Below are 14,269 nucleotides of genomic sequence, written 5' to 3'. Positions count from 1 at the left end.
TTAATAAAGATCAGGAACTGAAGAGCTTCACTCTCAGAACAGAACAGTAGTTTAGTGCAGTGATGTACCGAGACCCAGAGCTTCCTCCTCCACTGCTGAACTCTGGAGGATCCCCCATGGACCAATCACTCTTCATAGACACTCCCCTGGGGGCTGGAGATGCTGCTCTCTTCTCCCTGTAAACAGATCTTCATGATGATCCATGATGAGAGTAAAGTGTGGAGTAATGTGTTCCTTTACTAAAACTTATTCACAGGTTCCAGACTAACTTCTTCATAACCGTCCCAGAAGCGTCCCGAAGCTTTCTGTCAGCTGCCCCAAACTGAAAAACGCTCGTCTAATAAATATACATATTTTCATTTCTTTAACAATACTGTTGAATATATTTGTGTGTTTGTTATGATGTCACAATGTCATCACCTGATTAGATCATATTTACTATATGTATTTTATAGATCTGTGACTAGTTAATAACATGTATTGGTAAGAGCTACACAATTACACAATTATACTGTATTATAAACTAAAAGGTATATTTTTATACTGAACTCTAACAGAGATACAGATCAGAACAGAATAGAACAAGTCTTTCTGTGAGAAGCTTCATTCCACAGCTTTAATAACAAACCCAATCACTTCCATCTGATCTATATAAATGCAGCACATCAGGATTTCCTCATTTCTAATGCTAATGTAAACCCAGACAGCGTGTGGTAAAATCCGAGACGGATCCTCACAATGGATCTGGTTCAGAGTTCACTTTCACTACAGACAAATCTGATCCAGATTTTGAGCAAATAGTCACATTTATGTAAAAATACACTACCGTTCAAAAGTTTGGGGTCACTCAAACAATTTTGTGTTTTCCATGAAAAGTCACACTTATTCACCACCATACGTTGTGAAATGCATAGAAAATAGAGTCAAGACATTGACAAGGTTAGAAATAATGATTTGTATTTAAAGTAACATTGTTTTTACATCAAACTTTGCTTTCATCAAAGAATCCTCCATTTGCAGCAATTACAGCATTGCACACCTTTGGCATTCTAGCTGTTAATTTGTTGAGGTAAGCTGGAGAAATTGCACCCCACGCTTCTAGAAGCAGCTCCCACAAGTTGGATTGGTTGGATGGGCACTTCTGGTGTACCATACGGTCAAGCTGCTTCCACAACAGCTCAATGGGGTTCAGATCTGGTGACTGCGCTGGCCACTCCATTACCAATAGAATACCAGCTGTCTGCTTCTGCTGTAAATAGTTCTTGCACAATTTGGAGGTGTGTTTAGGGTCATTGTCCTGTTGTAGGACGAAATTGGCTCCGATCAGGCGCTGTCCACTGGGTATGGCATGGCGTTGCAAAATGGAGTGATAGCCTTCCTTATTCAGAATCCCTTTTACCCTGTACAAATCTCCCACCTTACCAGCACCAAAGCAACCCCAGACCATCACATTACCTCCAACATGCTTAACAGATGGCATCAGGCATTCTTCCAGCATCTTTTCATTTGTTCTGCGTCTCACAAACGTTCTTCTTTGTGATCCAAACACCTCAAACTTGGATTCATCCGTCCACAACACTTTTTTCCAGTCTTCCTCTGTCCAATGTCTGTGTTCTTTTGCCCATCTTAATCTTTTTCTTTTATTAGCCAGTCTCAGATATGGCTTTTTCTTTGCCACTCTGCCCTGAAGCCCAAAATCCCGCAGCCGCCTCTTCACTGTAGATGTTGACACTGGTGTTTTGCGGGTACTATTTAATGAAGATGCCAGTTGGGGACTTGTGAGGCGTGTGTTTCTCAAACTAGAGACTCTAACGTACTTATCTTCTTGCTTAGTTGTGCAAAGTGGCCTCCCACTTCTTTTTCTACTCTGGTTAGAGCCTGTTTGTGCTGTCCTCTGAAGGGAGTAGTACACACCGTTGTAGGAAATCTTCAATTTCTTAGCAATTTCTCGCATGGAATAGCCTTCATTTCTAAGAACAAGAATAAACTGTCGAGTTTCAGATGAAAGTTCTCTTTTTCTGGCCATTTTGAGCGTTTAATTGACCCCACAAATGTGATGCTCCAGAAACTCAATCTGCTCAAAGGAAGGTCAGTTTTGTAGCTTCTGTAATGAGCTAGACTGTTTTCAGGTGTGTGAACATGATTGCACAAGGGTTTTCTAATCATCAATTAGCCTTCTGAGCCAATGAGCAAACACATTGTACCATTAGAACACTGGAGTGATAGTTGCTGGAAATGGGCCTCTATACACCTATGTAGATATTGCATCAAAACCAGATATTTGCAGCTAGAATAGTCATTTACCACATTAGCAATGTACAGAGTGTATTTGTTTAAAGTTAGGACTAGTTTAAAGTTATCTTCATTGAAAAGTACAGTGCTTTTCCTTCAAAAATAAGGAGGTTTCAATGTGACCCCAAACTTTTGAACGGTAGTGTATATGGACTATATTTTTAATATAGATGTGCAACCACCCCATACCATAGCAACCACCTAGCAACAGCATAATATCACTACAGCAATCACCTAATACTGTTCCTGTGCCAGAAGGAAACATATTATTAATATTATCAACTAGATATTAAAGGCAGATATGTACTTTAAATACAGATTAGAAACACATTCTACTATAAGAATAACTGGCTGGTTTGTTAAGTGTTTCTCTGTGTTTAAATACAGCACAGGGTTCTGACTCTGGTCCAGGAGAAACTCAGTTCTCAATATTTTAAAACTGTAAAATATGCAGATCACAGCTCCAGGATTAGAGCTGAAACCATTACAATACAAAACTACTTTACATATTAAACCCATCACTTAATTTACTCACTTTAGGACAGGAGGTCCTCCTCCACTGCTGGAGTTCTGAAGATCCATCATTTACTCTTCTTCATTCACACACAGCTGAACACTGCCGACACCGACCCCTGAGAACAGATCAGCCGTTACAATAAAACCTTTATTCTTACAATAATGACATTATCATCAGAACTGCATTAAACCTGATAAACAAACAAAACAAAACAAACAGAGAACGATACATAACAGTGTGATTTACCCTCATTACACATTATTCTACTGATTACAGAAACATTTACTGTTACTATAATGATTATAATTTAATTATTATTAGTAATATTATTGCATTACACAACATTATAAATATACACACTGTTCTATTATTATTAATATTATTAATATTATGTTACTGAATCAGAATAGAGAGATTATTTAAGTATAATATAAAACAGCAGGATTAAAAGCACTAACACACCACGTGATCTTGAGCTCCGTTGCTCCCCCTGCTGGTTGAACAGCGCTACTGCATATAAACACGCCTTTATAGCAGCTCCGTGTTTTTATCTCCCCAACAGATCAAAGCCCACATTAAGCAGTAATGCGCTTTAAACAGCATAAACTACACTGTGATCAATAAATATCAATCTATATCTGCGCATTTCTCTTCAGTTTACAGCATTATTGATCTGTTACAGCTGATTGTTCTCCAGCCGGTCTGATCTAGACCAGGTCCAGGTCTGATCCAGGCCCGGTTCAGATCTCCATGCTGATCCTGGTTCTTCCAGTGGAATCGGACACTGAGCTGAGCTTAAAGAACCGGTTCTGGATCTTAGGAACCTTTAGAACCGGTTCTGACTTTAAGCTACACGGTTCTGTTCTACATTCTCTTCAGTTCTGAACGTACCGAGTGAATCCGGACTTCTGTCCTCTTATAATGGAGGAGACTGAACTTACTTTCACTTTCTCCTTCGCTGCGTCAAACCTCTCTCACTCTAAGCCCCGCCCCCTTGCTCTCTCACACCGAATAGGTGCTGGGTTGGCGGAGCTATTGTTCGTATTTGGCTATTGTCTGCCAATGATATCAAAGGGCTGAATGGAATGTTTGAATCCCCGCACTGCGCATGCTCTGACCCACATTTTATGACGTTTTCATGAGTTTTTCAGTTTGATGATTCTGTTTTCTTTGACCGCATTAAACAGCCTGAGCTCACTGTCATTATTTATTTAAGGGTTACATAAAGGTAAATGACAATTAACAAATAAAAAACAAATAAAATAAATAAACAATTAATAAACAAACTAAAGAAAATTTGTTTCTAATCACATTTTTTACCTTAACTTCACACTGATACAGTGATTTAAATCACTAAATCATTTCATTTACCTCTTAAATACAATTTTTTAAAATAAACAAAACATTTGGTATTTCATGTTCTCTGATGTGACTATACTGCACATGTGTACACTGTGATAATAATGCTGGGAGAATGGAGCACTACCTCCATCTAGTGTCTTTGAGATGTTCTGCATTTTATATAAGGGTGTCACATATATGCAAATTGTAGAAAAATGTCAAAAACTATGGTGAAATTGTTCAGAAATTGCTGATTTATATGAACTTGCAGAGCATTCATAGGATTAACATTTTTTTCACAATTTTCAGTAAAAACAAAAAAAATGCTCACATGGTGTGACTGTTCGAATCACATTTCATAAAGTTATATTTTTAATAAAAACAAGTAAATGAGGACTTCCAGTTGGACATGATAGGAGTAGCAGGGTGAGTGGTGAGCTCCTGCTCTAACTGGAGGATAAAACCCTCACCATCCAGCTCATCAGCAACGTCAATATATATTAATTTCAGGTTGAATGTTGGTCATGAAGTCAGAAAAAAATTACGTCAGGATAAAATCTAAAACTGTTACGTACCTGCACTCTTAAAAATTCAACAAACTTTAACTCAAAAAACTTGATGGATGAGTGGAGCAAAAACCGAGGCCGATAGGAGGAATAAAACAAGATTCTGCCCTTTACGTTCTAGCCATAATGATGAAAGAATACAAGGTATTAAAAGAGGAGATTATTTAGTTAAAATCACAGCTTATGCAGATGATATTACAGTTTTTATTACAACAAAAAAGACAGGAATCAATTATAATGGAATATTATACATTTTATGAAAAAGTTTCTGGTGCAAAGCTTAATATGGCTAAATCTGAATGTGTGTGGATTGGGGATCAAAGAAAGAAGTTCAGAGTCGATGTTCCAGATAAAGAGCAAATAAATTTTTTAGGTGTGTATTTTAATAATGGTGACTGTGTGGACAGTAAGTGGAAACAAAAAGAGGAAGTAGTTTCTGAAGAAATTAAATCCCTCTAACAACACGTCCAACGATCAGTCACCCAAACCGAGTTCAACCAGATGCAGTGGAGCAACCAGGTCCAAGTGAAGCTCTCTACAATGGAAGTGAAAGAGTAGAGGATGGAAATGACCGTCATCATGAAGATTTAAGTAGCAGCGGAAGCAGCAGCAGCAGCGGAGAGACAGACGGAGGAAATCCGAACACCAGCACCTCGTCTGAAGGAGACAGCAGCGAGGAGTACGAGTCTGCAGCAGCCGAAACACAAGCAAACCAAGTTCCTCCTCCTTCTTCATCACCTCTCCTTCCATCTATGACCAGATCTACCACCATACATACGCACAGGGGCTGCTGCATCCAACGAAAAGAAACGGAAAAGAAAACCTAAAAAAGGAGGTTAGAAGCAGAATGAACGGTACACTAAGAAAAAGTAAAAGAAATAAACATTTCTTTATCTCCTCTGTCTGACTTAATATTGCACTATGCAGTGTTGGGGGATTCAGTCTAAAAAGAACAGGAATGAAAAATTTTGTATATTTAAAAGAAAAAAAAGCAGAGATTTGTTGTGTTGTGTTTACAGTAAACAAAACTAAATACATATGAAGATATAGAAAATCCAAAAAAATGTGGGATAATGGTTATTTCTTCCTTTCTATTGGAGAATGTAAAGCTGATGGAATTGGTTTATTATTCTATAATCAATTGTTTGAAATAATTAATTACAGATAATTGATTCCCGGAAGGTTAATCTATATTGATTGTTTTTATAACAACAAGAAATTTATAATTAATAATGTTAACACAGCTCAAGATCGAGTTATTAAAATGACACTTTTTAGAGAACTTAATGTCACGCAGATGATTAAAGGGATTTGAGATGAGCATGGGAATGTAATAGAAAACAAAAAAGAAAAACTGAAAATATACAGGAAACCAAAAAATTCACAATTATTAATCAGGCTGTTCAAAATTACAAGCAGAGGACCTCTCGTCAATGTCAACCAATTACAAAGGAAGAAATTGTTGAAGTAAATAAGGGTTTACATGATGAAAACTCCAGGACCTCCGAAATGCAAAATTATTTTAATTACAAAATTATTTTAATGAAGGTATTAGAGATGGAAAAATGAATGAATTGTTCTATAAATGTGTGATTACCTTGATTTATAATAAATTAATAAATTTAAATAATGATAAGGAATTTTAGATAATTACTTTAGATCAGAAAAAGGCTTTTGACTATGTGTCCAGGGAATATTTATGGAATGATTTGCAGCACTACGGTTTTCCACCAAATTTCCTCCATAAGATCAAGTTACCATATGAAATTAATGCTAAATGGTATTTTAACAGAATTTGAGACACATAGAGGACTCAAACAAGGCTGCCCTTTAAGTGCAGTATTATGTGTGTGTTAGCAGTTAGTCCCCTTTAAATAAAATTAAAAATGATACCAGAATTAAAGGAATTGATATCTTAGGTAAAGAATCTTTTAAACTTACAAACTTTGCTGATGACGACGTCACAGTAATCGTAAGAAATCAGAAAGAGCTCAGGATTATAGAATTTATGAAGACGCAGCAGGAGCAAAATTCAATTTGGATAAAACAGAAGACATCTGGATGGGATAAAATGATCCTCTATTTTTGAACTTAGCATTTAAAATAATAAAAAAAAAATTATAGGACTTTATAACAACAGATAAATGTGCTGAAGTTAACTGGGAAAATAGGGAAGAGGAAGTTGAAAGTAAATTAAATCAGTGGAAATTTACAAATTATAAAACTAGGATCCAGATAATTAAAACTTTTGTTTAGTCAAAAAATGTGTTCCTTGCTACAATATATAGTTAATATAATATAATATATTAGTTTTACTACACAACACAGTTCACCAGACACAGGTAAGTTAGAGTGGCAGCTTGTTATCTACCTGCTCTGAGCTAGCTAGCTAAGCTAGGTGACTGAAGCTAATTTAGCGATTAGCATGTAGAATTAAAGAGGCTAAAAACAGCAGTAAAACAGCAGGTAGGTGTTCATACTGTCCCCTGTGTGTGTCTTTTATATTGTAATTAGTGTATTTAGCCACAGTGGTGTTAGAACTCGGCTGTGTGAGCGGTTGCTATGGCTTGTAACTAGGTAGCTAAGCGCTAGCTAGCTAGCGTAGCGGCCTCTATTTTCAGCCATTTCAGTCCAAATAGTGGAAATCTGGGGCGGCACGGTGGCGCAGTGGGTAGCACTTCCGCCTCACAGCAAGGCGGCCTGGGTTCGATTCCCGGCTGGGGCGACCCGGGTCTTTCTGTGTGGAGTTTGCACGTTCTCCCCGTGTCTGCGTGGGTTTCCTCCCATAGTCCAAAGATGGCACGTTAGGCTGATTGGATGTCAGAAACAAATTGCCCCCTAGGTGTGAGTGTGTGAGTGAATGTGTCTGTTTGTCTGTCTGCCCTGCGATGGACTGGCGGCCTGTCCAGGGTGTATCCTGCCTTCCGCCCGATGCCTGCTGGGATAGGCTCCAGCACCCCCCCGCGACCCTTAATGGATAAAGCGGTTGATAATGACTTGACTTGACTAGTGGAAATCTAAGCTTACTGTAAATAAATGTAAGAGCTTTACTCACCCAAATAATCAGTTTTAAGGAGAGAAATCTGCGTAGATTAAAGTCCAGCACTCGTTTGACTTTGAAAAAAATGTTTTTTTTTAGGAAATTAAATTTTTGTTCACTTCGGTGCCCCCCAGAGACAAGACCTGCTGAATTAGGAGGGTCCCCTATTTTACATTCAGCTTAAAATACTCTATATTAACTGGAAAATATATTCACTTAAGCTTTTATTTTAATAATAACAGCTCTTAACCTGATATTGGTGGCTGATAATGTGTGTAATAATGTGTATTTATGCCTATAGGAGACATGGTGTTTCTTCATTAGGCTCCCTAAGTAGTGTACAAGATAAAAAATCTAGAAAAATAGCCTCACGCTGCGGAAATGCGGTGCGCACTCAACACAGTTTCTTACGCACTGATTTACAACATGGTTAGCGATACTAAAATAATGTTTTATGATGGGATTTTTTTGTAGTGTTTGTCTAAGGCAGGAGGTGACGTGTTTTTAATATCCTTAACGTGATTGGCCGAGAGAGTAAGGAAACTGCGTAATAGGTGGAACTGCCCGAAAATAGGGGACCACACATTAATGTTTGTTTAATTTTTTTTTTATGGAAATTAGTAAATTAGTAAGAACTATTCACTATTCAAGCCCCTTGTAAAGACCGGACCAGAACAGCCAAGATCCAAGTGCAGGTATGATTTATTAACAAAAACACAGGAAACAAATCCAAGAAGGTACAGGCAAAAAATCAAAGTCAAAACAAGAATGCAAAAGGTCAAAAGCCAGCAAAGACAAGATAAAGATATAATAACGCTTGTAAAAGTTACGAACGAACAAGACCTCGTGAATCTGTGCTAAAACACTGCTCATATGTATATACATATAAATAAATATACACAAACATTAAATCAAATCACCTGTAAAATCACCGGTGTGAGCAGATCCTTAGAACTGAGGAGACTGCGACCTCCTTACGCAGGGAGGTGCATTGCCCGGGTCATCCATAACACCCCTACTCTCTGATAAGTGAAAAGAGTGTTTATAATAAATTTTAATATTAATTAATTGATTTGTTTGATTTACTTTATTAATAATAAATATTTGTATATAATATAATATATAATGTGTGTGGATTTTTAATGTAATAGTTTTCTATGTAATACTTATTTTGTGTGTAATAATCTTGTGACTTGTTGTTTTGTCAGCTTTGTGTGGTGTGTTCAAACAAGTGCGTGAATATATTACAGGTCCAGATACAGTAAATTCTTACATTAACTTTTCTTTTGTTTGTTTGCGTTGAGATGATTTTATTCAGCAGCTGCCATTATCTGCTCCTGATCAGGGGGGTATTCCAGAAAGCGGGTTCAACAAACTCCAAACTTAACCCTAAACTCCGAGTTGACTTACCTCACCACGTCATCCTCATAGAGTTTTCAGTTCCACAGCAGCTGATCAGAGTTAGGTTACTCAACTCTGATTAGGTTAAACTCAGCTGAAGTGCGCTCACGGCTACCTACAAACAGGCATTCTCAACGGAGCGCTGAAACAGGGATTGACCATGAAAATGAATGAGGGAAAGCACAAGGCATCATATTTCACCCCTATTGAGCAGGAAATATTAATGTCTGCGTATGCAGAGTATAAAATCATATTCAGACATAAAAGCAATTCAGCAGCAGCAAAGCAAATGAGTCAGCTTGGGCAAAAATAGCTGACATAGTCAATGTGTGAGTTAAACTAAAAATTAAAAACTCAAAACAATGCACTTAGTGAAAAGACATTGAAAAATATTTTAATTGTTGTTTAATTTAATTGTTAAGTTGTTATTATTATTTAAACATTTTTATTTGTCTTAATTTGTACCCTTTTCTTTTTTTTAATTAACGTAGGTGTAATCCAAGTGGGATTAAACGCACATGGCAGCAAGTGAAGATGAAATATAAAAAACATAGTTCAAAGTGGTATGACTTGTACACAACTAACTAATGGTTTTACTTTTATCAAGCTTAGTTTGCCCTACAGTTGATAATGGTTTTGTAGCTAATAGGAAAAAGGCTGAGGTAAGAAAACCAGGAGGGGGGGCACCACCGCCACCTTTTACCCAGGCAGAGGAGCTGGCACTTTCACAGAACAGTGGGAGGCCCATCACTCATGGAATCACTGGAGGGAGCTCATCTGAGCCATCAACTCCCCAGGACACACCTCATGATGTTAAAGGATGTTCATTACATTTATTAGTTTATAGTTCATAAACTGTGAACTGCATTGATATTCTTAACATGTTTAATGCTACTAAAATGATGCAATTAAAAATGAGCCTCCTACAGTTGTAAGTTATCTTAATGTTCCCAAATCTTACTTGATGTGAATAAATATCAGTGTTTAACAAAAAATCTAAATTCCTGTTGCAGGATGATGATGAAACAATCTCTTCTTTCTCAGAATGGGAGGATCCTGGGAGGCCTGTGGAGGTACAGTATGTTAAATATGTTGATCATAATATTTTCATTTGATTAATCATAGTAATGTGTGTGACTGTCCTATAACAGAATGTGACTGGTGATCAGGAATCTGATGAGGAACTATCCACCTCCAAAACTCAGCTTGGAACAGTAAGAATGCTTATGTCTCAACAAATATCAAAACTATTCTGAACACAAAGCTATTTATTTGAGCATAACATGGTGTTTTTGTCTCTTTCTTTCAAGATGGCTGTTAAAGATTTATACTAGGTTCACCTAAAAAAACAAATTGAGAAGTGTGATCTACAAAAGGAACACATAAAACTGCAAATAAAACAGACAAGACTGGAAATTGAGTTGCTGGAATATAAATTAAAGGTGGGAGTAGTTTCTGTGAGTGTATATATCTGTTTTTACCAAGAATAAGGACAAGAAAATTCACTTGTTGGCATTTTTTTTCTTCAGGAAATAAATAAATCAAAAACATAGGCCTGATCAAATTTACTATATAGTGCAGACTCTCGAAAAATCCTTGCATCATGTACAGAGCCTGGCCATTTGGCTTCAACATTAGTAATGTTGGTAGCATCATATATGATCTTAATAGAAGAAAAAAACTGTTTTTGTAATGTATTAAATATTAGTCCTTTTTGTTTTTTAAAAAGTAGTAAATTTATGATCATTACTTGTATATTAATGCTGTGGAAGTGTTTGCTGTTTACATAATCCCCTTCATTTTTGGCAGGTGCTTTAATTGGAATGTGGGTTCCATCCATGCATCCAATGACTCTTGAAAATCCAAAAATAATAAATTTTGCAGAGCTATTTATCTTTCACTTCCCATTTGTCTGATAATTTAGTAATTTTAGTTATAAAGACAAACCTGCAATTTTGTGGAATTTCTCTTTAATGTTCTTTAAAGGCTTATGCCCAGGGAACACCACAAAACTGGACAATAACTGTTTTAAAGCTAGGCATACTTTGCGGACCAACATACAGTTGCCTTGCCTATGTGTTCAGCGTCTCCTACATTGTACAAAAAAAGACCCATTGGCAAAGAAACGGAACACAATGCATAAAGTCTGCAAAGACGTGAGGGCTGATCCACGATGCATGATATTTTAAATGTGTGGCTTTAAAATATTGTTAAGGTATAAAATTGACCGCGAGGAAAAAAGCTAACGTGCGAATAATTTGCGTTTCAATATCAACTGGATCCGTTTGCATGAGAAAAGTGGGCGTAACCCTGAGTTCGGTGTAAGTTAACCTGCCAGCGAGCAGGTTAGCTTCAGAGCATAAGTTGCTATAGTAACTGACTCAGGTTCTCTCTAAGCTCGGTTTCTGGAACGGAAAATCCTGAGTTTCCGTTAAGTCAGAGTTTACTTACCCGGTTTTGTCACTCAACCCGCTTTCTGGAATACCCCTCAGGTGTGGGAATCTCCATGCGCTTTCCTGGTGTTGATGCCATGTAGTTTTGGGCTCACAACTTACATGTAGCCTTGAAATTGTCTGGAACACCACAATACAGGCACATATGTTGTTGCAGACATCACTGTCTCTTTGAAGGGGTTAGACAGGTGTTGTCACAATCCATGGGCTCTGGAGTCTCTCAGGAAAAGGAGCGGCAGTGTGGGGTTTAGGAAGACTGAAACGAGCGGGCTCGGTTGACTTAGGCTTAGCTGATAAATTATCTAAACGTATAGACATGGCTATGATCTGTTCCAGAGTAAGTTGATCATCACGACAGGCCAACTCCTTTTGTATATCCTCACTCAAACCTCTCTGAAACATATTGAGGAGAGCTGGCTCTTCCAGCCACTTCCGGCTGCAGTAGTACGAAACTCGAGAGTGTAAGCTGCTATGCTACATGCTATGCTACGACCCTTGAACTAGTAAAAGCAACTTATCACCAGAAGACAAATAAGACAGGGAAAGATCAAAAACATCAACGGAAGCAAAAAGTCTTAACAAACTCTTGGGTAGCTGTTATTATGGATTTCCTCCTAACTAGCAATGGCCCAATCCAAAGCTTTGGCAGATTAACATGACACAATAAAGGATATCTTAGACTGGTCTGGCGCTGCCTGGGTGTTAGCAAAAAACAGGGAACACTGACGCAAAAAAACACCACACCTACCATCAAAAATCTCAGGCTTACAAATGGGAAAGGCTGAGACTTAGGTTAAGGTGCTAGGAGTAGTGGAAACCAGGGACAAGCGAGGAAGAGTCCTAATAGCTACAGCATGGTTTGGGCTTGGCTAGCAACTACATTCTGTAGGGAAACCAAACCATGAGATAAGCTGTCCAACTGATGCTTGTTGTTGCTCCTGAAGGCATTGGGCCTGCTTAACTAACCTTGGGGGATTAGCATCCGCTGTCTGCATTATGGCCGTGTATTCTGTTAGGAGGGCAGTATCAGAGAGATATCCAAAACGAAATCCAGTCCAGAGCAAGGTTCAAATCAGTAAACGACAATGTCCAAGGGATAAGCTGAAATCAGAGTCAAAAACACAAAACAGGGTCAGAAACATGAGTAATACAAATTAAACGGAAAATAATGCTTTGTACGCACAGAAAGGCAATACGCTGCGAAGAACAATAAGAAAAAGAGTCCTTAAATACACTGAAGCACAGGTGATCCGAATCACCACTCAGGTGATGCATCACAGCGTTACAGCATGTGATCCGTGAAGTCACTGCGTTTGTAGTCCATAGCATTCAGGGGGTCGTAGTCTTTTTGCTCCCAATCGCACCCAAGCTCAACAGGAGTGACAGAATAATCTTGTTTATTGTGAATTAGAGCTTTTGAGAACTCTTTTGAATACTTAAACAATGAGTATTTTACATCTTTTTATAGAATTTATGGAATTATTTAAAATATTTAGTTTTGTAATGGAAGCTGTGTTAAAGTTGTGGTCTACTGTTTACTTTCTTCAGCTGTTTGTCTGCTAATGTAGTATGATTTCTTTATACATTCTGTAATTGTGTGGAACAAAGTAAAGCCAATATTAATCGAAGCCTTAATTTTAAGCCTTAGTGTTTTATATGTATATGTAAAAGCCCAAAAATGCAAAATATAAAAAATAATAAAAATACTGCGATATACCATGAAACTGTCAGAATCCTAAAAAAAAAACAGTGATATACATTTTTGCTCATACTGTCCAGGACTAGTCCATATATTATATCTATCAGAATCAGATAATATCTGCCCAATATAATTTATTTCACTCCAATATTCAAAACACAGAGTGCATTATTGTAAAGGAAAAATTGTTGCTTAGCTTAATATTTTAGTAAATGTTAGGCATTGGTACATCTGCTTGTTAAAAGGATGATTTTTTAATAACTTAGAGTGTGAGAGGAAGTGTGAGTGTGAGCCAGCAGCTTACAGGAAGCCTGCAAAAACCGCAGCACGTATAGCCGACTGCACGTGCACACACACATGCACGCAAAAGCATGGGTCCAAAAATACAGACACTGCTGCCTGAACGATTTCCTTCAAACCCTGTTTAGAACATCTCAGAGGAGATCAGTTGTACTGCTCTTCTTCTTCTTCTTCTTCTTCTGTTGAAGCAGTGAATTTACACTGCAATGATTTTTACAAAGTAGCAGGTGTTGTGAGGAATTGTGCTACCCTGCTGAACTGTGCTACCCTAGTGAATATTTAAAGATAACAATACAAAAAGCACCATATTATAAGTCTCTCCTGGCAGGAGTGTAGGTAGGATAACTGAATAGCCTAAATCACTGTATTGGTGTGAAGTTAAGATAAAAAGTTGATTAAAAATCATTTTTATGTAGTTTGTTTTTATTGTTTGTTTTTTATTATTTATTATTTTTAGTTTGTCATTTACTTTCATGTAACCCTTAAATTAATAATGTCTGTGAGCTCAGGCTGTGTAATGCAGTCATGGAAATCAGAATCATTATGAAAAACTTATGAAAACGTTATAAAGTGTGGGTCAGAGCATGCGCAGTGCGGGGAGGAGCACCTTTGGACGGGTAGCAGAACACGGCAGAACACCGGTCTGAAAACTTTTTTTTA

The 14,269-nt window shown here is 37.5% G+C and overlaps 3 protein-coding genes across 5 annotated transcripts in view; 2 read left to right on the top strand and 1 right to left on the bottom strand.

Annotated features, from left to right (window-relative positions):
• The window catches only part of LOC125801169 (zinc finger protein 585A-like), a 418,011-nt gene that overhangs the window by 225,091 nt on the left and 178,651 nt on the right, over positions 1 to 14,269 (top strand). The window lies entirely within an intron of this gene.
• LOC125801216 (uncharacterized) overlaps positions 1 to 14,269 on the top strand; it is a 201,941-nt gene that overhangs the window by 101,597 nt on the left and 86,075 nt on the right. The gene's annotated exons all lie outside the window — the stretch shown is intronic.
• The window catches only part of LOC125801106 (NACHT, LRR and PYD domains-containing protein 14-like), a 58,007-nt gene that overhangs the window by 14,905 nt on the left and 28,833 nt on the right, over positions 1 to 14,269 (bottom strand). For 2 of the 3 annotated variants that reach the window (XM_049477120.1, XM_049477122.1), the window contains exons 2-3: positions 2,828 to 2,924; positions 69 to 176 (exon numbers count right to left, since the gene is read on the bottom strand). In XM_049477120.1, the coding sequence (XP_049333077.1) occupies positions 69 to 176; positions 2,828 to 2,877 (158 nt within the window). In that variant the 5' untranslated portion in view covers positions 2,878 to 2,924. Of the gene's footprint in view, positions 1 to 68; positions 177 to 2,827; positions 2,925 to 3,700; positions 3,762 to 14,269 lie in introns of those variants that run through there. The other variant, XM_049477121.1, reaches the window with a different exon arrangement.

Source organism: Astyanax mexicanus, chromosome 4 (assembly GCF_023375975.1).
Source record: "Astyanax mexicanus isolate ESR-SI-001 chromosome 4, AstMex3_surface, whole genome shotgun sequence".
Classification (NCBI taxonomy): Eukaryota; Metazoa; Chordata; class Actinopteri; order Characiformes; family Acestrorhamphidae; genus Astyanax; species Astyanax mexicanus.
This window is presented reverse-complemented; position numbering and strand designations above follow the sequence as displayed.